The sequence below is a fragment of the Topomyia yanbarensis genome, chromosome 2, assembly GCF_030247195.1.
Source record: "Topomyia yanbarensis strain Yona2022 chromosome 2, ASM3024719v1, whole genome shotgun sequence".
Lineage (NCBI taxonomy): Eukaryota > Metazoa > Arthropoda > Insecta > Diptera > Culicidae > Topomyia > Topomyia yanbarensis.
This window is the reverse complement of record NC_080671.1, coordinates 350018555-350043927: the sequence shown is the minus strand read 5'-3', so window position 1 is coordinate 350043927 and position 25373 is coordinate 350018555. Positions and strand designations below refer to the sequence as shown.

General features: G+C 39.1%; 2 protein-coding genes across 2 annotated transcripts in view; one reads left to right on the top strand and one right to left on the bottom strand.

The window, feature by feature from the left end:
* The window catches only part of LOC131684210 (RAC serine/threonine-protein kinase), a 39780-nt gene extending 18891 nt beyond the window's left edge, over nucleotides 1–20889 (top strand). Inside the window, exons 2-6 of the mRNA XM_058966889.1 lie at nucleotides 5602–6397; nucleotides 6642–6839; nucleotides 6913–7064; nucleotides 17201–17819; nucleotides 17883–20889. Of these exons, the coding sequence (XP_058822872.1) occupies nucleotides 5858–6397; nucleotides 6642–6839; nucleotides 6913–7064; nucleotides 17201–17819; nucleotides 17883–17963 (1590 nt within the window). The 5' untranslated portion in view covers nucleotides 5602–5857 and the 3' untranslated portion in view covers nucleotides 17964–20889. The remainder of the gene's footprint in view (nucleotides 1–5601; nucleotides 6398–6641; nucleotides 6840–6912; nucleotides 7065–17200; nucleotides 17820–17882) is intronic.
* Nucleotides 20890–23203: 2314 nt separating this feature from the next.
* On the bottom strand, nucleotides 23204–24591 carry LOC131681443 (zinc finger and BTB domain-containing protein 14-like). The gene is made up of 2 exons (XM_058962236.1): nucleotides 24366–24591; nucleotides 23204–24306 (listed from the first exon to the last, which is right to left on the bottom strand). The coding sequence occupies exons 1-2, from the start codon at nucleotides 24504–24506 to the stop codon at nucleotides 23227–23229; spliced, it is 1221 nt and encodes a 406-aa protein (XP_058818219.1). The 5' UTR covers nucleotides 24507–24591; the 3' UTR covers nucleotides 23204–23226.
* Nucleotides 24592–25373: the final 782 nt, after the last annotated feature.

Sequence of the window (25373 nt, the reverse complement as noted above, 5' to 3'; positions counted from 1 at the left end):
ATTTACTGATAGATGTAATAAAAAACTTGATTATTTTTCGATATTATAAGGTAGGCCTTCCCCTTAATGGCAACTCCTCCCTCTCCCCGTCTCTGAACCACCCATAACACTGCATGGCTGCGGCATTGCTGAAATAGGTTGATTATATCTTGCATGTCTATATGCTGTTCTGTAGGCTCTCAAAGTAACTCTGCAGAAGGATTTATCGTACTGTAACGGAAAGGGTTTGGGGACAACCCTTCAGTGCACCCCCGTGAAAGAACGATTTCAAAGCTTTTTATATACAAATAACACATTTTTAGAAAGGTATTGATGAGTACTAATAGCTTCTGAAAATTTTTTTATGGATAGCATGCTTTGTTTTTGTGAAAAATTGAAAAAATGATTTTTGCGTTAGGGGACAACGCAAAAATGGTCAATTTTTGGCCCCCTTTTATCCGGCGATCCATTCACTCAAAAAATCTGTCCAAAGATGAAATCTTTGTACAATATGTGAACAATAAAATGGAATTTAAGATTATTTTTTTTTTGAGAGTTGTCCTACTGGAGCTATAGAGCTAGGTTCTCGGAAGGGCTCCCCGTCAGAATCACATACTACAATTTGCAGACGAGACAGGCAATGTCGCCCAATAAAACACTGCATGAGGCCAATTGTAGCGGACCGTGATTCTGAATGTGATATTCATTGTACGGTTCAGGTATGTGCGGGCGTAGGGACTCGCGATCGCGTGTATCATCGCGAAGGGCTCGAACATTTGTACGTTAACGTCTTCGATCGCGTGTGCGTTTGTATGTCGCGTGTGCGTTTGTATGTCGCGTGCGCGTTTGTATGTCGCGTGTGCTAACGTGTATGAACTTCGCGTGTATAAATTCTATTTCATAACCGTGTGCCTTTCGAATATTCGCGTGTGTTCTAGAATGATCGCGCGCGGACCGTGAATCTGATACTTAATTTTTGATTTTTGGTGTACGGTTCAGATTCCAGAAGAAAGTGGGTCCTTACATATCATTAGAATTCCCATTAATGTCGCCGTAGAACGCGTGGTCTAGTGGATATGAGCTTTATTTTTTTTTGATTGGTCCAACTGAATGTATGGACCTAAATTGCTAGAATGAAGGCTAAAGATTTCCGGACGTGACCGATTCATGATCGCGCACGTTTGCGGATTCGCGTTTGAGACCGCGTTTGTAACGTCGTAAGTACTAAAACGTTCACACAATTGCCGGAGTGTTATCAAGTTTACGCGATCTCGGGCATAGGTGTGCGTAGATGATCGCGAAGGGCTTAAGCGTTCGTATGTTGACGTGTTTGTCGCGTGTGCTCGCGCGTATGTGACTTCGCGTGTATAAATTCGATTTTGAAACCCTGCGGCCATTCATATATTCGCGGACCGTCATTCTGATCTTTAGCTTCCGGTATACGGATCACATTCTGACAGGGAGAGAGTTACCCCATATCACTAGAGTTTCCGGTCATGTCGCCATGGAACGTTTTGTCTAGTGGATATTGGAGTAATTTTCAAATTTATTATTTTTTATTAATTAACAAGGACCTAGATTGTTGGTACCGAGGATAGAGACTTCCGGACGATCCCGATTCATGATGGCGCGAGCGCGGGAGTTTGTAGGTTGACGCTTGAGATCGTGTTGCTAAGTTTATGAGTGCTGAGATTTTCACCTTTTCACCGGGGTGTAATCACGTTTGCGAGTTCGTGGGCGTAGGTTGCTTGGAAAATCGCGAGGGGCTCTAACGTTTGTGCGCTGACGTGATTTTGTAATGTGTGTTCTTGAATGGTCGCGCGAACCGTGAGTCTGATATTAAATTTTCGGCGCGCGGTTAGAATTCTGGCAGAGAGTGGGATCGTCTATATCGATAGGGTTCCCGGTCATGTCGCCATGAGACGTGTTGTCTAATAGGTATGAGCGTATTTTCTTAAATGGTCCAGCTGAAGGCATGGACCTAGGCTTCTAGGATCAAGGATAGACGTCCGGACGTGATCGATACGTAACCGCGTGCGCGAGGGCTTTTTTATAGGTTCATGCTTGAGATCGCGTTTGAGAATGTGTGAGTGTTAAGACGTTCACTATCACCATCTTTGCTGACCCAGCTGAAGGCGGTTGTAGAATGGCAGTATAGGACTCAAAAAGAAGAAATAAAGGACAATATATGAGAGAAGTAATAGATTAGATAGGTACAAGATACAGCTGAATTTATGATCATCACATTAAAGGCATACATTAGTACTTCAAACTCTACCAATACTTGAATATCCAACCACCACACATAGCAGATCCTTTCTTTTTTTATGTCGCTAGCCGTGCATTGAAGAATGCTCAAAACTCTGAACTAGGCCCCGTCAAGTCCTGTCCGCCATCTGTCCGTCTCGTCCTGTCGTATCTGGGGCTTCCAGGTTACATGCATTCACCAGACGAGACTAGCTTAAATTAGCTTAATTGTGCACTGGTTTGGTAGAATCGAGGCGATCATCGAAATGATAGATCCTACGAGTGAATGCACTTGGCCCAGTCACCTGTCGAGCATTTGTATATTTGCGAGTTTGAATGTTTACGTGTGTATGGGAAGTGTTGTGTGTTGAGATATGTGTGTTACCTGTAAATAATAAGTTAATATAAATAATATTTAATGTGCTAAAATAAGACATGTGTAATATGCTACTTGCAATTTTTGGTCGTTCCTACTTATCTGATTCAATTAAGTATGAGAGTACATCTCAATTCTTCTAAAACCTGGCGACGTCTGATGGTAGCGAATAGTCATTGTTGGCAGCAATGTTACCCTTTTTTGATAAATGAATTCGGAGAGGTCATCATAGGAATGTGACGCATGAGACCGAAAATAAATAAAACAAAATGAAATAAATAGAAGAATTAGTATTATTATTGAGTATTATTTGAACAACACACATGTAACATGCAATAAAACTACTTGGAATCGTCTAAATGCCAGAAAATGATATATATTTACTATTAACGACATTTGCATTCCGTTAAAAGTTTCTCATGCTATGCTGACGGGGAATGGATGATTGATGTGCGTCGGTAAATTAATCGTACCTTCATTTATCCAATCCGAATGAGTCGAATCGAATGCACGAATTGAACACCGATAAAAAGTGATCCAAAGAAGGATTACCCACTATTCTATCATATAAGCCAGTTCTGCATCCATTCCTAGACCCATATGCACAAATACTCAGACGAACACATACACAGATAGACATACGACTAGCACATAACAATTTTACACTAGTACTAAAAACTACAATTATTACAACACAACACAACTAATAGGGTTCAACTGTTAATTTTTAATGCGCCTGTGCACGTTGACGAGATCGACCGATAAATCGACACACAATGACTCCCATTGCGAGCCGTGCTCAAAAAGACAGCCGTTAAGCTGTTGAACACTGTCTGCAAACACAGCCCACAGAAAAAGTCAATCTACGGCGACCCGCCAATCGGCCACGCCAGTGTGCACAGGCTCTTAGCTGACTGTTAGTTTGGGCTGGTGCAGAGTATGAAATAACAAAAAACATAAAAAAGGCCCATAACACCTCTCGGTCTCCTCGATGCACCACTATCGAGGCGTAATGCAATAACCATCTTAAAGCAGGTGTCTGCTCAAATATGCTTGAAGATGTTTTCAATACCGTCAAACCCGTCAGCCTAGGAGAGGGATAAAATGGAATTTAAGATTATTCCAAATAAATTTTATTACAAACCTGTCGGTGTGGTACGGAACAATCACTTCAATTATTAAAAACGAGTCATAAATGTATTGCTGGTTTTCATTGACGACCGTCATAAAAAATTTTTAAAAAATTTCTATATATCTATGATTTGGGAGCCTTTAACCTATACCAACATATTTCAGAACAACTTTTACTTCTATTAGCAGATTTATTTTCTTGAGGTAAGCGATACAAGTGCGTGGAATGTGTCTTGAGATGTTACCGCCAAGGGTGGTTCTGTCGACATTCCGTTTAGTGACTTTTACTGAATTGATATCCAAGTGATCGTTATAATTATGGAATATGCCAGTACGGTGGTCGTAATGGTCTAGCAAATATTTGTTCAAATGACAAAATAAATATTTTAAACTCGTTTGTTCGAAACGTTGTTAGGAGCTTGATTCACTAGACTAGACAAAATAGTAGACTTGACATTAGGGTCGGTATTCGAAACTTTACTCTTGAGGTGATAGCTGAAGAATTTAGCGAAAAAAAATGCTCCACATGTACCTTCAAATTGCAGATTTCTGAAGATTCTTAGAAGATCATTGGTGTTTTAGAAAATTCTTCAAGACTTTCTTGGATTTCCTGAAATATGTCGTTTTGGTAGGGGAACATGAGTCAATTTGGACCGTTGGCTAATTCGGATCCCCTCAGCTGTTTCTGAGCCATTGTAACACATATGTAGAAAAGAAACGAATTGAAAATCTTTTCAAAAATGAACTATAGAGTTGTAGTGCTGTACAAATATTATAAGTGGGAAAGGGTTAGTTCTAGAAATCGTGACTATATAAACTCAAAGTATCAAACTTCAAACAACTAATAGTAATAATTTTACACATGATCTAGCTGCCTAGTCACATCGGATAAGCCAGTAGTGCCCTTCTCCTTTGTTAGCGGAGTTTGCAGTCAATGCATTGAATTCGCCTACATCTTACGTCAACCATCTAAAATTGTGAATCAGATCATCATCTGTAGGTTGTTTTTTCAACAACAGATAGGTCAACTGTCTGGCGCTGCCGATTTAGCTTTGGCTAAATAATACCGCGCCATCTCCGACGCCGCCCCTGACTTCTGCAGTCTGGTTCTATTTTTGGACCCAGTCTATTCATTTTGCCATCGCACCAAGAAAGCACAACATTGCATACAGTAGCGAGGAAATTCTTTTGCAACGTACTGTTGTTGGCTTCAGCAGGTTTGCGGTCACAAGCTAGCCGGCGCTTTTTTGCGTGAGTGTTCAAATTTCTATATTTTTAGCGCATCTTTCTAGTGAGAAAATTTCATGACAACTTAGACACAATGGAGGTCATTTTCAAACTACACCATATATCTGTTCAGGGGTCGGTAATTTCTGTTCAGCGGTCGGTAATTTTTCAACAAAACCGGAACGTGGAAACACCATGATTTTTGATCAATATTGACTAGCATGTTTAACTTGTAGGCACAAATAAATTTGTGTCTTGGAGATGCATATTACCTTACATTCAACAATATCGAGAATTACATCAAAGTTATCGCAACATCAATAGCGTTCGCTCAATTTGATAAGAGAAGAGTAGCACACGACAATTTCTAAACGTAACACTTCACATTTCTTCACTCCAACTACACCACACGCCCCCCTAAAGGTTATTCGTAGGGAAATGCATGGGTCTTAAAAAACATGTCTTCGCTCACTAGTGCCAACACATTCTTCCTCCAGCTAGAGCAGCTAGAGGGGATTACAACGGGTAGGTTTTGTTTTGTATTTGCCAACTGCTTACGTACTAATCCGGTTTTGTATAACACTTTTTTCATTCGCGTCAAACGATGATTCAATAAACAATATTCAATATTAACTTTACAGATTTGAACAACGACAGTGCCAGTGCTGTCGATTGAGACACGAGGCGAAGTCCTCATCGCATCGCAAATTGCAGTGTGCTCGAGAGCGACCAGTGAAAGTGCACGCGCGCTCTGAATTAACACGTCGTCATTGCCGCTGCCATCGTCGCCGTCGTCGTTGAGGAAACAGTCGGAAACTGAACGACCTAATAACCCGTTAATACCTCGAATTTGTGACTTTAAAGTTACTTGTGCCCAAGTGCTGACACCACCTCGTTATGTCTTCTACAGACAGCAATCCATCGCAGGCGGTTCCGATATCGCAGCCCACTCGCGTCACTCAACCGGTCACCGTCTCCGCCCAAATTGTGAAGGAAGGCTGGCTGTATAAACGCGGTGAGCATATAAAAAACTGGCGCTCGCGGTACTTCATTCTTCGAGACGATGGCACCCTGGTCGGCTATAAAAATCGACCGGATGCTTCGTTCCAAGCGGAACCCTCGAATAACTTCACCGTGCGCGGCTGTCAGATTATGTCCGTCGATAGACCACGGCCTTTCACATTCATCATACGCGGTCTGCAGTGGACCACCGTGATAGAGCGGATGTTTCACGTCGAGGAGGAAAAGGAACGCCAGGAATGGGTCGAAGCGATCCGAAGTGTTGCGAACCGAATAACGGAAGCTGAAGCCTACCAGGCAGGATCACAGTCGAACGAAGATGTCGAAATGGCATCGATTGCTGAGGATGAACTGTTGACAGAGAAATTTTCTGTACAGGGAACATCGACTGGAAAAATTAGTGGCCGAAAGAAAGTGGTGAGTAAAGTGAAAGATATGCAGGTGAAACTTTAAAGAGCGAATTTCATTAGAGATATCATCTAGAGTGCAATATTTTTTATTCTTATTATGTGTGTGGCCGTTCAAATACAACCCACACTCGGTCTTGTAGCTATTCATGCAATTGAAAAATCACCGGTTCAGAGATGGTTGAATCATCAAAATAACAAATATTTACTTTTGGAGCTTTATTATTGATTGATTCAATTTTTTTCCAACGCAGACTCTGGAAAATTTCGAATTCTTGAAAGTGCTCGGCAAAGGAACATTCGGTAAAGTAATCCTATGTCGCGAAAAGACAACCGCCAAACTGTACGCCATCAAGATTCTCAAAAAGGAAGTCATCGTACAGAAAGATGAGGTCGCCCACACGATGGCGGAAAATCGTGTACTGAAAAAGACGAATCATCCTTTTCTGATAGTAAGTGGAGAATGGGGCTAAGCCTAATTGGTGTGTTTGTGTGACGATTGTTTTTTTTTTCTAACCCTTTCAGTCGTTGAAATATTCTTTTCAAACCGTGGACCGTCTATGCTTCGTGATGCAGTACGTCAACGGGGGAGAGCTATTTTTCCATCTAAGCCGCGAACGAGTATTCTCCGAGGATAGAACACGATTCTATGGCGCCGAAATCATCTCTGCATTGGGGTAAGTTGGTCGAGTTGTAGCAATCAATTAGTAGGTAAATCGTGTGATTCATTCATTTACTTCAATGCTTCGTGAGGCAAATGGCGAGAATGTGGGAAACAAACACAGTGTCACGTTCAGAGAAACAAGTCAGGTGGTTTGCACGGGGAAACCCAGGTGTTATTGGGAGGTTCTCTAAGTAAACAGTCGCAAGTTGGTAATGAACATGTTTGAAAGTCGAAACCGGCGAAACTGTATTCACTTCGTCTAGTAATTATTGTGTTTACCACGAAATCTATTTAAAGTTCTGTTCTCAGCTCCCTTCTTGTTATATTCTACAACAAAATATGCATTTTGCCGGTTTAAGTTCCTGTAAGAGCATTCCCGATCAGAAGGGCATAACTGATTTATAACACCTGAAGTTATTTATTTCAAAAATATTTTGAAGCAGAACCTGTTATAAATCCGGCTGGTTAGTTGTTAAAATAACAAAAAATAAAACAAAAACCTGGTTAATTATAACAAAATTTGATATTATTTTATCAAAGTTAAAACTAAATGAGAAATATTTTTTTTTCCAAAAGTATATAGGTATTCTGTGAGAGAACTGTATTAGATATAATCATCTAATGACAGTGACCTAGTAACAAACGATCAATTCATAAATTGATGGTCTCATAATAGATAATGTTATAATATTGATAGTATAGAAAACTGTCCGCAATCCACTTTCAATTCCGTTATCTGAATATAACTACAGTTGTTATAAATATCAACCATAGTTATAATAGTGTTATTGTTTTGTTACGCTCTTCTGATCGGGATATGTTCAGCTGCCTTTCATTTGAAATAAGAGCATGTTCAGCAGCGTTTTATTTTGGGAGCGGGCCATTTGAAATAAAGTCATTTGGCATAATGGTCATTTGGCACAACGATTATCTGGCATAATGGTCATTTGGCATAATTTTGAGAATTGATCACACTGAAGGTCATTTAGCATAGTGGACATATGGCATAATTCATTTTATCTCCAGAATAACGGTCATTTGGCATAATTTCTAATATTGCGTAAAGTGAGGGTTATTTGGCATACCAGACATTTGGCATAATTGATCTGACTGATCAATTATGTGATCTCACTGAAGGTCACTTGGCATAACAGTCGAATGTCTAGTTTATCAGGTGAATTATCCATAAGGTTGTAGCTGCACAAAGCAATAACAATAATGTGTTATTATCCATTACCTGCTATTGACTATATTTCAAGTGAATATATTTTATAACTGATTTTGCCTTTTTTTAAATATGAGCAATTCTTTTGAGTTTCATTTTTGAAATTTGTATGCTTGTTAATTTTTGCAATTATGGATTCTTTGTCCATGATTTACATTTTAGTATAGTGGAGATTTTACAGTCGTTACAAATTATAATCGTTCTTGGAAGTGGTTGGCTTGGAAAATATCTATTCTGGGTGTTTATATGGTTCTATAATATTCACCCGAACGTCAATCGCCCGAAAGCCATTTACCCGAATGACATTCGCCCGAAAGCTATTTACCCAAATTCCATTAACCAAAATGGACCATTTGTCCGATCGTCATAAACCCGCATAGACCACTTGCCCGAATGTCATTATACCGAATTCCGCATTCACTCAAACGTAATATAAAATCAGATCCATGCTGCTTATAAGATCATTTTTTATTGTTTCGATTCCAACACAAGCGAAAGATTATACCAATACTAGAGTCCAACAAGAAAGCATGTTGCTATAGTCATTCTCTCAGCTTTCGTTGCTTTAGTCACTTCATAAAATGTCGGAGAGTGAATCGATTTTTTTTGGGGTTTTACAAACGGAAAATTACACCGTGTTGCTCATAACAGTGCCATTAAAAATCCAACATCAGCATGCACCCATCGATGTTCTTGATCATGCTCTATATCAATACCGCCATTGCGAGTTCGGAAACCACGTGAGATCGGAAAACTATTAGCGATACATCATCATCACTATCGTTTTCATCGTTCAAACCACCGCCAGCTAAATCTCAAAAGGCGTTTGAGGCCAAGAAAACAGCTTTGAGCATGCCTTCATCATAATCATTAATGCATTCGGCATCATTCCCGTGGCCGATTCTGGGTATTGATTGGGATTACACTGATTTCCCAATATATACGCGAACGGACGACTTAGTGAAATGTACGTAATAATTCAAAGGTTTTCTTCCATTTAATTCCACTATGTGGAAAACCTTTGAAATATTACTGATTTCCCGGTTTCTGTCGGCTGAGAGCAAAAGCTCGCACCACCTGTTTCGTTGTCTTTGGGACAACATTCGTTCGCGGCATTTACATCGTAAGAGTGCCAATAACATAAGAGTGCATTCCTTCTTGCAAACATGAGCAGTGCTTTGAATTTGTATACCAAATAGCCCTCGCAGAAAAGTGGTGATCCACTCGTTTGCCTGGTACACTCAAACTTAGGAGTTGATTTCAAACATGAGCTGTTCTTTGAACCTGAATACCAAATAGCTCTCGCAAGCAAACTGGTGTTCCATTTGGTTACCCGGTTCACTAAAAAATAAGGGCTGATATTTTTTGTCAAATAAGAGCAATTTTAAAATCTTTATACTAAATAGCTCTCGCAAGTAAACAAGTGATTCACTCGTGTGCTCGGTTTACTCATACTTAGGAGTTGATTCCTTCTTTCAAAAATGAGCAGTTCTTTGAATCTGTACACCAAATATATCTCGCAAGCAAAATGGTAATCCTCTTACTCGGTTTACCTAAACATAGGGGCTATAAATTGAAGCGATGTGGTGTAGCTGGTTATATCAACTTCGCCCGACTGACATTCGCCCGAAAGTCATTTACCCGAATGACGTTCGCCCGAAAATCACGAACACTGACCAATATGGGTACGCCACATCGCTTTTAGGTGTACCGTCCGACGCCGCTGAGGTTTTCACTCTTCAAACCTGTGATCCATTGGTATCCATTGAAACATAGGGGTTGATTCCTTCTTTAAATATAAGCAGTTCTTTGAGATTGTATACCAATCTCCAATCTCCTCTTTGCCCTCGCAATCCAAATGGTGATCCACTCGTTTGCCCGGTTTACTCACACTTAGGGAATGATTCCTTCTTTTAAACATGATCAGCTCTTTTCCCACAATTAGGGGTTGATTGCTTCTTTCAAACATGAACAAATCCTTGGATTTGCATGCCAAATAAGTTTGCAAGGAAACTGTTGATCCACTCGCCTGCCCGGTTTACTCAAACATAAGGGTTAGTTCTTGGATTTATATACCAAAATTTCTTGAATCTATATACCAAATAGCTCTCTCCATAATATTGGATTTCGAGACATCTAAACCAAAGTTTTTTTTAGAAAACTAAAACAACTTGGTCATCAGACAAAATATTCGGAAGTTCACCGAATACAACTCATTTACAAACAAGTTGTTGCCTTGGCTTTCTTGCTCCATCAAGATATTCCAATGGCACTCGAAGAATTGAGGAAAAGTTGTTTAAACGTTTTCGACGATTTTTGGATTACATTAGTAAAAATTGTATTTTCGGTAGGAAGGAAGCTAACCAAAAAGTTTCTCGATGACCGCTCTTTCCCCCCGCTCCATGGTCAGTTTTCGAAAATGTATCGAAAAAGCTTCCTAGGACCACCAATAATGTGGAAGGCTGGCACAATAAATGCAACGGTTTGTTAAGGCGTGGAAACCCTACATTCTACGGTGTGTTGAAGCAGTTGCAGCTTGAAGAGAAAAACCCTAGTACGGATGTTTTACGTACACTACAAGCGATACCAACAGCTAAAAAGTCTAAAAAGAACTCACGAAAGGGCCTAAAACTGGAAACCCTAGTTAAATAATTCAAACCAGGTGATTGTATTAACTATTTGACTGGTATAGCGTTAGTGTTAATCTCTTCATAGCATTAAATGTAATAAAATTTGTATTTCAGCTTAATAAATTTTTCAATTGACATTTGGATGTTTTTCGGGTATATGTAATTCGGGCGACTGGCATTCGAGTTTATGTTGCATTCGGGTGAATGTCTTTCGGGTGCTCGTGGCATTCGGATGAATGACTGTCGGGTTTATGTGACATTCGGGCAAATGTCATTCGGGTAAATGGCTTTCGGGCGAATGTGATAGAATCGGCGTAGCCACATATCGACACAGATCTTTCATTAGGGCCTAAGTCGCAATGAACTCAAATGGAGAAAAATCAGTTTCAATATAATATATTCAATGTAATTCTAAATGTAGTTTTTATTGAAGGTATAAATTACTTTATGACCATGTTTTTCCGGAAGCATCTTTGGTTAAACCTTATGACAATATAACAAAGAATTTAATTTCTATGTGCTTTTAGTGGGTTGAAACTAAAAAAATGCTTACGCCCAATTTGCATCCCAGTCGTGATTTCGCCGGTTCAGCAACCATCATTTGTGAAAGAGCTAAACTGTGTACATAATGTTCAGAAGAGCGCGGTAAATGGGCTAAACTGACTCTGTCTTGCTGGGTAGGGCTGGGTTAATGGGCGAGCTTGACAGTATACTTTTAATAGGGCTCAGCAAATGGGCGCATAGAAACCCAATGTAAATGAAAGGGCGCATGCATCTTTTCTTCAAATTTCATGAAAATATCGAAATATTTGAATGTTTATGTGCAACAACTATCGAGTAGACATGATCATAGTAGATATTGCTTATCATTTATATAATAGAACCGCCGTTTAAAGAATAATTTTGTGAATAATAACCGTACGCCCGGTTCTGTCTAAAAATGTAAGTTTAGCCTTTATATTCCATATGAGAAGAAGGGCCTAAGTCGAAATCTCGAAGAAAATGCATGTTTCGCCGTTTTGTTTTCTTTAACTATAAATCGATCTAAAACCATTTTAACTAATTTTCACCGCCATCTTGTAGTATTTTTGTCGCCTAATGTCATAATGGCGAAAACGCAGTTTGTTTACATTTGCGATTTAAGCCCTAATGAAAGATCTATGTCGATACATATTATTTTGTTAATTGGTGAAGACTTAAGTGACTTATGCTGTCGGAATCAAGCTTATGCGAGTCGGTTCCGACAGCATAAGTCACTAAGGACTGATTTCTTCACTCTCGCTTAATCCAGGTTTAAACGTACTGGTGAACCTGGTTAAAAGTAAAGCGAGTCATCTGCAAGTCACGTTCCGCTTGTCCGGACATGTCACAGACTCAGGTGATTCGCATTTTAAAATACCAAAATATCCTGTCTCCCGCGGTAGAATACAAAGGGTTAAGTCGTCGGCAAACTCTAAGCTTGTTCGTATGACCCTATTCCACGCTTTTCCTAACTTTCTTCCTTCAACTCCTTGCTCTTCCTTGAGCACCATGGCTCTTAACATTGAAAAATATTTCACGCCTTCCAGTCCCTTGTTAATTAAATGTCGTTACAACATAAAAAAGAGAAAATGACTCACTTTTAGTCTATAATAAAAAAGGGAAAAAACTTCCCTCTCGCAGGTTGATGGGATTGACGGTATTGTAAACATCATCAAGCCACAATATATTCAATAGAGTTATCTAAATATAAGGACCTTCGCTCTTTTTAGTTTTTATTTGCACCAAGTTCTACTACTAGAGGTTAATTAGTTCTCATGTTAATATTCCACCAAACATTATGACTACTGAGGATTTGATTTATATAAGAAGCCCGCTTCAAGATGTTGATTACAATACGCCTCGATAGTGGTGTGTCGGGGAGGCCGGGAGGGCTGATATGAGCCTTTTGTCTGTTCTATACCTTTCCTCTATTCACCAGCTCATAACCAACAATCAACCAGTAACAAATAGATAATTGAGAAAGGATGTGCTATGTGTGGTGATTGGCTATTCAAGTATTAGTAGTGTTTGAAGTACTAATGTATGTCTCATGTGATGATCATAACTTCAGCTGTATCTTGTACCTATCTAATCTATTACGTCTCTCATATATTGTCTTTTATTTCTTCTTTTCGAGTCCTATACTGCCATTCTACACCCGCCTTCAGCTGGGTCAACAAAGATGGTGATAGTGAACGTCTTAACACTCACACATTCTCAAACGCGGTCTCAGCGGGAACCTACAAAAATGCCATCGTGCACGCGATTACGAATCGGTCATGTCCGAAAGTCTATCCTTGATCCTAGAAGCCTAGGTCCATGCCTTCAGCTGGACCAATTGAGAAAATACGCCCATACCTATTAGACAACACGTCTCATGGCGACATGACCGTGAACCCTATCGATATAAACGATCCCACTCTCTGCCAGAATTCAAACCGCGCACTGAAAATTTAATATCAGACTCACGGTTCGCGCAACCATTCAAGAACACACGTTACAAAATCACGTCAGCGCACAAACGTTAAAGCCCCTCGCGATTTTCCAAGCAACCTACGAACTCGCAAACATGATTACACCCCGGTGATAAGGTGAAAATCTCAGCACTCATAAACTTACCAACACGATCTCAAGTGAACGTTTTAGTACTTACGAAGTTACAAACGCGATCTCAAACGCCAACCCGCAAATGCGCGATCATGAATCGGTCACGTCCGGAAATCTTTAACCTTCATTCTAGCAATTTAGGTCCATACATTCAGTTGGACCAATCAAAAAAAAAAATAAAGCTCATATCCACTAGACCACGCGTTCTACGACGACATGATTGGGAACTCTAATGATATGGAAGAACCCACTTCCTTCTGGAATCTGAACCGTACACAAAAAATTAAGTATCAGATTCACGGTCCGCGCGCGATTATTCTAGAACACACGCGAATATGCGAAAGGCACACGGTTATGAAATAGAATTTATGCACGCGAAGTTACACGTTAGCACACGCGACATACAAACGCACACGCGATCGAGCACGTTAACGTACAAATGTTCGAGCCCTTCGCGATGATACACGCGATTCCGAGTCCCTACGCCCGCACATGCCTGAACCGTACAATGAATATCACATTCAGAATCACGGCCCGCTGCAATTGGCCTATTGCAGTGTTTTATTGGGCGACATTGCCTGTCTCGTCTGCAAATTGTAGTATGTGATTCTGACGGGGAGCCCTTCCGAGAACCTAGCTCTACAGCTCCAGCAGGACAACTCTCAAAAAAAAAAAAAAAAATAAAATAAAAAAGGGAATATGAAATATGAACGATAGTACCGAATCCAAGATAACTCCAAGATCCTTGACGTGAGAGTGCCTTCGAATGCTCGAGTCGAACATGTGCTGTTGAATTGGATGACGTTTCCGCGCGAACGTGACGATTGAATTCGGTATCAATTGATCGGTGTTAAGTCAGACCGGACTAAGTGACAAAATATTGATTTCGAGAAAAATGGGTTCAAGGTTTGAATTGCAGCATCCTCTACGTTAAAATTGGAAATTATTTTTTACCATAATTCTTGTTTATGGTTACATATTTCAAATCTGGCAAAAGTAGAACTACAAGAAGAAATTCTTTATCCAGCGTTATCATTATCCCATTTTTTGATGTTTTGCGACTTAGTCCGGTCTGACTCAATACCGACCAATTGAATCTCGTATTCGTTGAAAAATCTGCATGTCGGTGTCGTCCCAAGGTTCCAACATATTTGGGGTCCTTATTATTTGATATTGACGTCATTAATATGGAGGAGAAATATTACTGGACCGAGGTGGCGTCCTTGCGGGATCATGATTGATTTGGTTGATGGCCTTGTATAGACCCGTGCAATGTATAGAAACTGCAAACATGATAAGTGAAACCATCGCCAGCAGACCCTGGACTGCCCTACTATAAATTAGAAGTCAATAATTAAACAACCAAAGCACTAGAGAAATACTTCTTACACTTTAGGTATTTTGCGTTCTGATGGAGTCCAAAATATAAGCAACCATCTGTATTCGCTTATGTTGAAGTAACTAGAAGAAAAAAGTTTTTGTTTTTATTCGCCCAGGCGCCCAACACCGCTTCTAGGCAGCCAACTTATTTTAAGGCTTTAATGAAAAATCCATTACTTTCAAGAATTTTCAACATTATTTTCGTTTTTCTCATCACCCGCCTCCGAAAGTTTTTTCAAGCCAAAAAAATTTGGACACTAGAGGGTTAAAGGTGCCAATTTTGTTTTGTTTTACATTTAAAGTTTCTTAAAACTAGGGGATTACATAATGTTTTTTTAATGAAAGTAAGGAGATTTTATACCTACTTTATACATATACACGAGGGGGTAATATAATATAATTTTCCTCATTTAGTGGGGTCATTTAGTTTTTATGGTAATACGGTGTGACATTTTTAGCAGAGAGGTTATTGTAGCAAATAATTTTTAACTACGGACAGAGAATTGTTTTGTAATTTACCCGATGGTATTCAGGAATGATTTTTATTCTTGCAATATGCTAGAAGTACTATTCTGCCATTCTACGCATAATTGACCCATGTTTATAGGGAATCCCATAGAACATGAAACAGTTATGCGTATAGCGGCAGTATGGGTCTGGGTCAATTGGCATAAAGTCATTTGGCATAAGATCATTTAGCATAACGGACATTTGGCATAACGGTTATTTGGCATAATGGTCATTTGGCATAATTTTGAGAATTGATCACACTTAAGGTCATTTGGCATAACGGTAATTTGGCATAACGGACATTTGGCATAACGGATATTTGGCATATCGAACATTTGGCATAATTTTGAGAAGTGATCACACTGTAGGTCATTTGCCATTTTATCAACTACAGGGAAACACATAATTTAAGACTGTGTTGGAAATCATCTAATTCGGCATAATTTGAAGCCGTGCTACTGGTCTTTCCGTACAAATATTTTTATGTTAAGGAAAACAGTAATTTAGCATAACAGTCGTTTGGCATAGGTATATGTAGTGATAAAGTTATTGATTACCAGGATGTTTTTTGAGTATATCCTTTCTTGTATGTATTATGTATTTTGATTGCATGTTGACAATAACGTTCATTGTTCAAGGGAAAGTTAGTTATGCAGTTGTAAGCAGCTGACATGTAGATCAAATGATTGAGCATAACGACAACTATCTAAATATTTAAATGACTAAATGAGTTGGTTTATCAATAGTACTAAAATTGAACTTGAACCAAAATTAATTAGATTATTCTTCTTTACCAAATAATAAAAAAACATTAACGACTAATGTGGCTACGCCACATCGCTTCAAGTCGCGTGCTGTCCGACATCGCTGTCGCTCCGTCGGACTTAAACTAATGTATAGCCCCTATGTTTGAGTAATCCGGGCAAACGAGTGGATCACAGGTTTGCTTGCAAGGGGGGAGGGGGCGCTTCCGACCGCGCCAAATGCCAAACGTCCATTATGCCAAATGACCGTTATGCCAAATGTTTGTTACACCAAATGACCTTCAGTGTGATCAATTCTCAAAATTATGCCAAATGACCGTTATGCCAAAGGTCCGTTATGTCAAATAACCTTCTGTGTATCAATTCTCAAAATTATGCCAAATGACCATTATGCCAAATAACCGTTATGCCAAATGTCCATTATGCCAAATGACCTTCAATGTGATCAATCCTCCAAATTATGCCTAGCTACCATTATGCCAAATAACCGTTATGCCAAATGTCCATTATGCCAAATGACCTTATGCCAAATGACTTTATGCCAAATTACCCGCTCCCGGCAGTATTTCCTCGTACAAATTGCCTTTTTCTCCAAAAGGGTACATCGGCGTGGTATCTGTTACAAAAAAGGACACCAGAATCCTCAGCATATCATATCTGATGGCCGACATAAGAGTCGTTCCAATTAGCCGCATAATTCTCTTCAGCCCCATTACTATGGGATATATCAAATTTACTGTTCTCATTTGTTCGTATACCATACAATAACACCCTGCTGGTGCTCTTCAAATGTGTAGTTCATAGCTGCGATTAAATACATAATGTGATTAAATACATCTGATACCTCTATTAGGCAGTAGAGTTCTAGATACTGTATTTGTAATACATTTTCGTTGTAAGTGTTTCGCTACTACAACGCTGACATTATTTCATAAAAAGATACTCCTGCTCAAGGTTGTTTATCTGCTATTCGTTTTCAATGGATGTTTTCTCTTGGCGTCTTTCAAAACAGATACCTACACTCCCACGAGATCGTCTACAGAGATTTGAAGCTAGAGAATCTCCTGCTGGACAAGGATGGTCACATCAAAATCGCTGACTTCGGCCTCTGCAAGGAACAGATTACCTATGGACGTACAACGAAGACCTTCTGCGGCACACCGGAATACCTGGCACCGGAAGTGCTGGAGGATAACGATTATGGCTTAGCGGTAGACTGGTGGGGTACCGGTGTTGTCATGTACGAAATGATGTGCGGCCGACTACCATTCTACAATCGGGATCACGACATTCTGTTCACATTGATTCTGATGGAGGAGGTCAAGTTCCCTCGGAACATCAGTGCTAACGCGAGAGATTTACTCAGTGGACTGCTAATGAAACAACCCAAAGATCGACTAGGCGGAGGTCCAACAGATGCAAAAGAGATAATGCTTCATCCGTTCTTCTCCAGCATCAATTGGACTGATTTAGTGCAAAAACGCATAGCACCCCCGTTTCAGCCTCAGGTCACTTCGGACACGGACACGCGCTACTTCGACTCGGAGTTTACCGGTGAGAGTGTCGAACTTACTCCACCTGACAATAGTGGCCCACTCGGGGCAATTCAAGAGGAACCACATTTTTCACAGGTGAATCACCGTTTGTGTTGCTATATCATTACGTTGTCATGATACATAATTTCATTATTACAGTTTAGCTACCAAGACATGGCATCCACCTTGAATACACCGTCGTTTATTAGCAACCCGACCAGCTTCGTATCGATGCAGTGAAGCTACCTACGGATCAGACCGACGTCATACATAAAACAGCAACAGCAACGTCTTACGAGGCATCGAAATCGTTACCAGTACGACTTGCCCCGTATACTTTCCAACGGGTTGAAGCGTTGTGGTCATTTTTTGTTTGAAACCGTTACAGAGCGCTTGAGACCTTGGGTACGGAGCACGCAAATCAGGTAGGCCTTTTCCATTGTACAGTAGCATTTTGCAGTCAGTTCGGAGGAGACAGTAGATTGAAAGTATAGATTGTATGAAATCAAATCGATGAATAGCAGGAAATAGGCCCAGGAGGCTAGAGCTAGCAACTACCATTTTTTACGATTAGTTGACAGGATAACGTCCACAGGAGCATAGTACTCAAGGAATGGTCCCGCATCAACAAATAAGCCTCAGCAATAGACCGGTTAATTTCAGGTAACGCTAATAACGAAACAAAACAAAATAAAATGCAAACACATAGTGGTCAATCAGCAGTAGGACCCAAACGAACAATAGCCCGGAGGTACAAAGCCACGCAGGTCGCCCAGACTGTGCAACCAATATGAACCCATTCCATTAAAATTCTCCCATCCGCAATCGTAACTTATCACCACAACAACACAGTTAAAATGAAGAATGCGAAGCTCTTTGAAACTAGGAAACCATACACACCTCTCCTGTGAATGAAATTGCTCTTCCTTAAAAAACAGAAAACTGAACATGCTACCAGTTTTAAGGATATAGCAAAAATAATCTAAATATTAAATGAGACGGATCGAACTGTGATAAAAACGTAAAACCAATGTAAGAGTAATCAAGGGATAAAGGAAAGTAATGAAAGTGTTTAAATGCATAATGTCGTCATTAAAGCCCTTAATTTTAATTAGCTTTAAGTAAAACCAAGATGTCATAATATACATTTACGGTAAATATTATTGAACGTTATTAACAAGAAGTTCCGTTGATTTCAAAATTATCCCGGCAATCACACTACACTTTGCATTAAGGAGTTAGCCGGGAATCTTTTCAAATTTTGTTTAAAATATAAGTGCTAACATCATTAATCATTACACTTCTAGTAGATTGTGTATACATGCGGTGCTTGTAACAAGGCCTGAAATTAAATAAATGTGAAAATGTGATGAAACACTTTAACGTTCAGCTTATAAAGACATCAAGTATATGAAATAGTTCATGAGCAGACATAGGAAAAACTTTCCGAAAGCAAACCTTCTTGAACTGCTTTGTTTTGATGCCATCGATTTGGTTACTCGAAATAGCATAACGTCAACAAAAATAACGGATTTTACACCAATCTTTCAACGACCTTAAATTGAAACAGACACGTAAATATCGTTGAAAATTGGCCAATGTCCCGCTTGGTGTAATTAACGGGATTCCTGAATCGGGAATCAATTTTCCTTTTCTTTTTCTACATAAGTTTAACACATCCAAGCGACGAGATTGCGTTGGTGAATCAGTTAACCCTTGAATGCACACAGTTGTCGTTTGGAAACATACCGTATTTTGGGATATAAAGCCTCAACGAGAATATTCATCCAGAAATTCGCGTTTAAGGGTTCAAAAACCGAAAGATAACGTGGCAAAAGTATCATCAGCCAAGCACACAGTCATCATTATGAGTGTCAATAGGGGCTCTGACACGAGGTATTAGTGATGTCATTACTGAGCAATAATGTCACTTTTAATTATCGTGTAAGGCGATTAATGACGAGATTCCCGTACAATTCCAGAAATGTCATTACTTAATTCTAATGCTCGTGTAAGAGCCCTTGATAGTTTTATCAACATTAGTAAAATATTAAAATAAAAGATATAGGGTAATCGATCTTATTTCTGTAAGGTGACGGATGCATGTTTCGGAAGAATAGAGGTCGAACGACTTTTGTTGCTGTTGTGTTAGCTGTAGAAATCAGGGTATTTTTTTAAACAAAAATTCAGACGAAACAGCGATAATTTGATTCAAACTGATATTTTTTCAAGTAGGTATGCAACACGATTTTAAATCATATTGCGATGAACTTGTTGATCAAAACGTGTTTCCTAACAAACGGTTCGACTGCAAACATACTAGGAACTGATTCGGTTTCAGTCTCAAGCGTATTTTCCTTCGAATAAGCGGTCCGTCATACTGCAGAATAGGACTGAATATTTGTGAAACGTTGAAGGATTGGAATAATTAGCATAACAAAAAAATCGATGCAACTGGTAAAATGATAATGATTACAATATTTTTGTTGGCTCATATTACTTCATCTATTTCCTCCAGGATAAACAATTTTTTTCAAAACATTTTTGTAGTTTCGTTCAAAATTCATATATTTTTTCATTTTAATAAAAATAAACAGTAAGTTCCATGTGTAAATTCCTTTGGATTGGTGTTTTCTAGGGTAATTGGGAGCTTTGGATGTGGTCGCTTTTTTAATTTGTCAAACGAGCTGATAATCTCAGTTACTATTCTTGATAATCTACAGGCATTTATCATTTCTTTAAAACTGATTATTGTGTTTAACTGGAATGTCAAATATACTGAAAAATGAAACGCACGTAATTTCCCAAACATTGAGTCAAGACTACAGACCACAGTTACGAGTAAACACATGGAAAATCTGAAATATATCACTGCCTTAGATAAGAGAAAAAAATCACTGAGCAACTTCAGCTGTACGGTGGATAACAACATTGCTAAGAAATTCTTATTTGAAGGAAATAAAACGAGATATAATATTACGCTAGTTTTAGGAAAGGTACTAAGTAATTAATATTAACTTACCATAAAGTCAGTAGTTGACTAAAAACTATTATATAACAGATGAAACATAAACTATCGAACCTTAGAGTAATCATTCATTGAAGGAAGCAAAACAAACCGACGTAAATTTAAGTAAAAAAATACAATGCTTTAATCAGTAGTATACATTTGTATTGTTTTATTTGAAAAAGAATCGTTCTGATTTTTTCCGAACTTATCTATAGATGCCTTTTCGGTCATTACATCATATATTCGGGTTGCCTATCTATTGATGCATTGTGACGATTGGTGCTAACAGCACAGTATCTACCAATTCTATTTTATAGGATTGACTGCTCCTGAGTTGTCATCAAGCAATATTTCGAATATCACATTATGTCGGTGATAGAGTAGTGGATATAGGCGAAGACTATAAATCTTCATGAAGACTGTCAACTTTATTCAAAGTCTAGAGACAGTAACAGCAAAGATTTCGATAAGAATCTCCTTATTGAGATCTTTGGTGACAACACCTCTTTATGTAAAGGTGGTATACCTATTTCGGGTATAGTGATATACGTATGAACTTGTAGCTGCTTTTTTATTTTAACTTCCCACCTTCGTACAATAGAGGCGCTGTCACCTCTACCGCTTCTCGTTTATATGAATAAACACACAAGACAGTCAGATTGAAATCATCGTTTCTCCTACTTTTATTGCAATACGCGTGTTAAAAGGTTACTTGTCGTTTCTTTCTGTATCTGTATTTCCGACACTCGCATGTTTGAACAGAAAAGCAAGCCCTGGACACCACAAACATATTTTTCATACCCCAAACGGTTGCCATAGTTTATACCAATGACGATGGGTTTAGACTGGTGACCCGTAAGTGCAAGAGGCAAGGAAGAACATCTGATCTTGAGCACGAAGACGATTTTAGTAATGATGACGTTGAAGTGAATGACAAGAGAGAACTTAATTATCACCATGATGTAGTAGACGAACAAACAAATATTTCCCAAGGATCCGTTATGGTTTTGCACACAGCTCAATTGTGCTACCGCTTTGTGTCGTGTAATAATGAATTATGCAAACACAAATATAAAACTGGTGAAAGTGAAAATCTGTGAGCATAATCGCGAGGAATTGACCTACACACAGCTACACCACGCGAAAAACTGTGCATTGGTAAAATTTAGAAAATTTCATTGAGAAGAATACCAAACAACACGACGTCGAATATAACAACATCGAAACCAATATTTCTATGTGCATGGACGACGATAAGTTGGATGTTCCAATGCTTGATCTAAAACCAAGCACTAGCGCAGAATTCATTAAAGGAATGATGTCGAACTACGATTGGCACTTTCCCCGGCATTCCCAACTGAGTATGGTGGAACGTAAACGACGTAAGGGAAAGCATAACCTAAGCGAACAACGCTTGTCACATCCCGGACGGACATGCGTGCCAGTTCTGTAACCAGAATTCCCTCTACAGAAAAGCACGCGCCGAAGTAGCAAATCAAAAATAATTTAGAACAATCAATACTAACAAACAGTCACCGACACCTGCTGCTAAAACACAATCACATGACCAACCAACTGCTTCCTTGACCTGAGTTAAGGCGTATGCCGACAGGTTATAGTAAAGTAACAAATACAAATATAAACAAATGATGCAGCCTCCGATCCTACATCCAGCAATGTAAATATCGAGTAAGAGAGATTTACTACAGCGACCCGTATGAAGAAGAGAAGTAGATTCCACTGTGAACACAAGAAAGCAGTACTGGTGATGACACGAACGTGAGCGATGGAGCATTAGTTGCAGCGGAAAACGCGGCTAATGTTTCATCGCTAGGAAAAAGACCTTAACACGCAGTTGTTTGTTTGGATATTGTTGCCCCCGCTGAATCAAAGGGGATAGAGCGTTTCACTGACAAATGGATTACTGAAATGTTTTGTTGCCAGACTGTGATAGCCTCGCTGGGAGGCGAAACTATAACCATGAGATCCAATAGAAGCTGTCCCCAAGGAGGCATGCTGTCACCCGTTGTGGCCTCTGGTAGTCGACGGATTCGAAGTAACGGGTCACGCAGACGACATTGTTGGGGGCAAAGATGAATCTACGATTTCGGACCATCTTCTAAACATGACATGGTAATAGTGTAAAAAGGAGAATCTTAGCATAAATCTCCAAAATATCACGGTAATTCCTTTTAAAGGAAAAACAAACTAGAAACACCTATCCTCAATCGAGCCGAATTTGCTATAGAATTTAAATTTCTTGGATTAATAATAGATAATCACCTGCTATGAAATCTGTATATCAAAAGCTGAACTACGGAAAAGCTTTAAAATACACGCTGACTTGCCGATGTTTCTTTAGGAAAAAGGGGGTTTGAAACCAAAAATGACGCACACACACTTCTAATCAGTTATCAGACCAATGACTGCATATATTTCTTTCTGTATAAGCAATTAAACGCTAAACTCATCAATATTTTTATTCATATATTTTCAAGTGACCTTATTTGCTTCTGTTGAGTTACTTCCACACGGTCCCTTAAGATGGGCACTGGCAGCAGACTGTGAATATAAGCCTTTTCCACAATTCCCACATTCGACTGGTTCGAACTTATCAACAGCTGCATCGTGTTTAAGAATTGCGTGCATCTTGAGTGCTTTTCTACTTCGGAACGAACTGGAACACGACTCACATTTGTATCTAAAACTATCGACATGCTGCAACTCATGATTTCTAAGTCGATCCTTTGATGCGAATTGTTTTGTGCATGAACTGCATGAAAAAGGCTTTTCCATTGTATGAGTTGTCTCATGGATTTTCAGGTGATGGCTATAATTGAACGATTTATCGCAGTAACGACAACGGAATCTACGCAATTCGCGATCCTGGTGAATTCGGCAATGCTGGCGAAGTGTTTTCCTCGTTCCGAAGCGTTTGTTGCACACAGGGCAAATAAAGTGTCCCCCATCCGGTTCCTGTTGACAATGTTCTGCTACGAAGTGACTATCCAGTTCCGCTTGAGATTTTAATTGTTTCGAACAAACCATGCACTTGACTACCTGGGTCGTAAGATTTTGTTCGTTTTCTTGGCCAATTTGCGGATTTGGTTCGTGATCGCTAAATTCAATAACGTCCAGAATTTCATCAGCGACGTGCACGATTAATTGATCCTGAACTTTAGTATCAGTACACTCCATCTCTAGAAATTCCTCGTCATATACATCTGTAGTTTGGTTTATTCGTTCTGATTTGTCTTCCTTCTGTATTTCGATTCCACAATCATTACTGGCATCATTTTCTATGGAACCTGGGATGTCCTGCCTGTGTTCAATTTTTTCGCGAGAATCATAATCTTCATTTTCAACACATATATCTAGAGAGAGAGGATATTTATTTAATATTTCCTCTGATATATCATCGTTGGCCAAAGAGACATCGTGACGAAATGTACGATAAGCTTGTAAAAGTGTATTAAACGATTCGAGAGCTTTTTTCTTAAACCGGTAGTAATTGTTCAGCTCAGAAAAGCACGAGATACAAACTTTATTGGAAATTATGTTTTCATAATGTTCCTACAAAGAATTGCTATTAGATTATATTCTTGTTGATACGTTGCAAAAATACTGTATACCTCTATCGCAGTAATGCTGCTGTACATATCCATGCACGTAACCATGACTCCTTCGGACTCCACCTCGGTTTTCAACGACAAAAACGTTTTTTCTATACCTAAACATATTCGGCAGCAATTTTCCATTGATGCTAAGTCCATTGTTGTTATTTTTTCGGAGTTCTATTTACGCACAACTGAAACAGTTTTTACTCTCTGCTGCTCATAATAAGGATGAATGATCAAACAGCCCTCACTTGGACAATACAAACAAAAAAGGATGAATGAATAAAAGCAATAACAATGAACTACACGGTTAAATAAAACAACCTGCAGAATAAGTTCTTTTAACTTACTTTTGAGTTGTGCGTCGCTTTCGCACTTATTAGTGTTGTCAAAAACAAAACGAGAGATTCGACTCAGTTGAGGTCTTCCGTGGGAGAAGGTACTTTTGAGTTGTATGGGGTATACTCAAAATTAGGTAAATTCAACATAAATTTGAGTATAAAAAACCTATCAATGTGTTATTTTTGCCGTGGTTAAATGGAAACTACCTTCAACACGGTTTACCTAATTTTAACTTCCCCCACGATACCACGATATTGAGTCAAAGGAACTCAATTTTAGGTAGTTTTTCGTATCCGTGTAGTGCACGCTACGTTACATACACTGTTAAATAAAACAACCTACAGAATAACTTCTTTTAATTTACTTTTGAGCTGTGCGTCGCTTTCGCACTTATTAGTGTTGTCAAAAACAAAACGAGAGATTCGATTCAGTCGAGGTCTTCCGTGGAGTAAGGTACTTTTGAGTTGTTTGGGGTACTCAAAATTAGGTAATTTCAACTTAAATTTGAGTATAAAAAACCTATCAATGAGTTGTCATTTTTGCCGTGGTTAGCTTCAACACGGTTTACCTAATTTTACCTTCCTCCACGATTCCCCGAGATCGAGTCAAAAGAACTCAATTTTAGATAGTTTTTCGTTTGCGTGTAGCAATACTTTTCGAGCCCCGGCTCGGCCGGAATGA

Coding starts and splice junctions, on each gene's coding strand:
- LOC131681443 (XM_058962236.1), bottom strand. CDS start 24,506: ATGGACTTAGCATCAATGGAAAATTGCTGCCGAATATGTTTAGGTATA. Junction 24,307..24,365: donor GCAGCATTACTGCGATAGAG/GTATACAGTATT, acceptor AATTCTTTGTAG/GAACATTATGAAAACATAAT.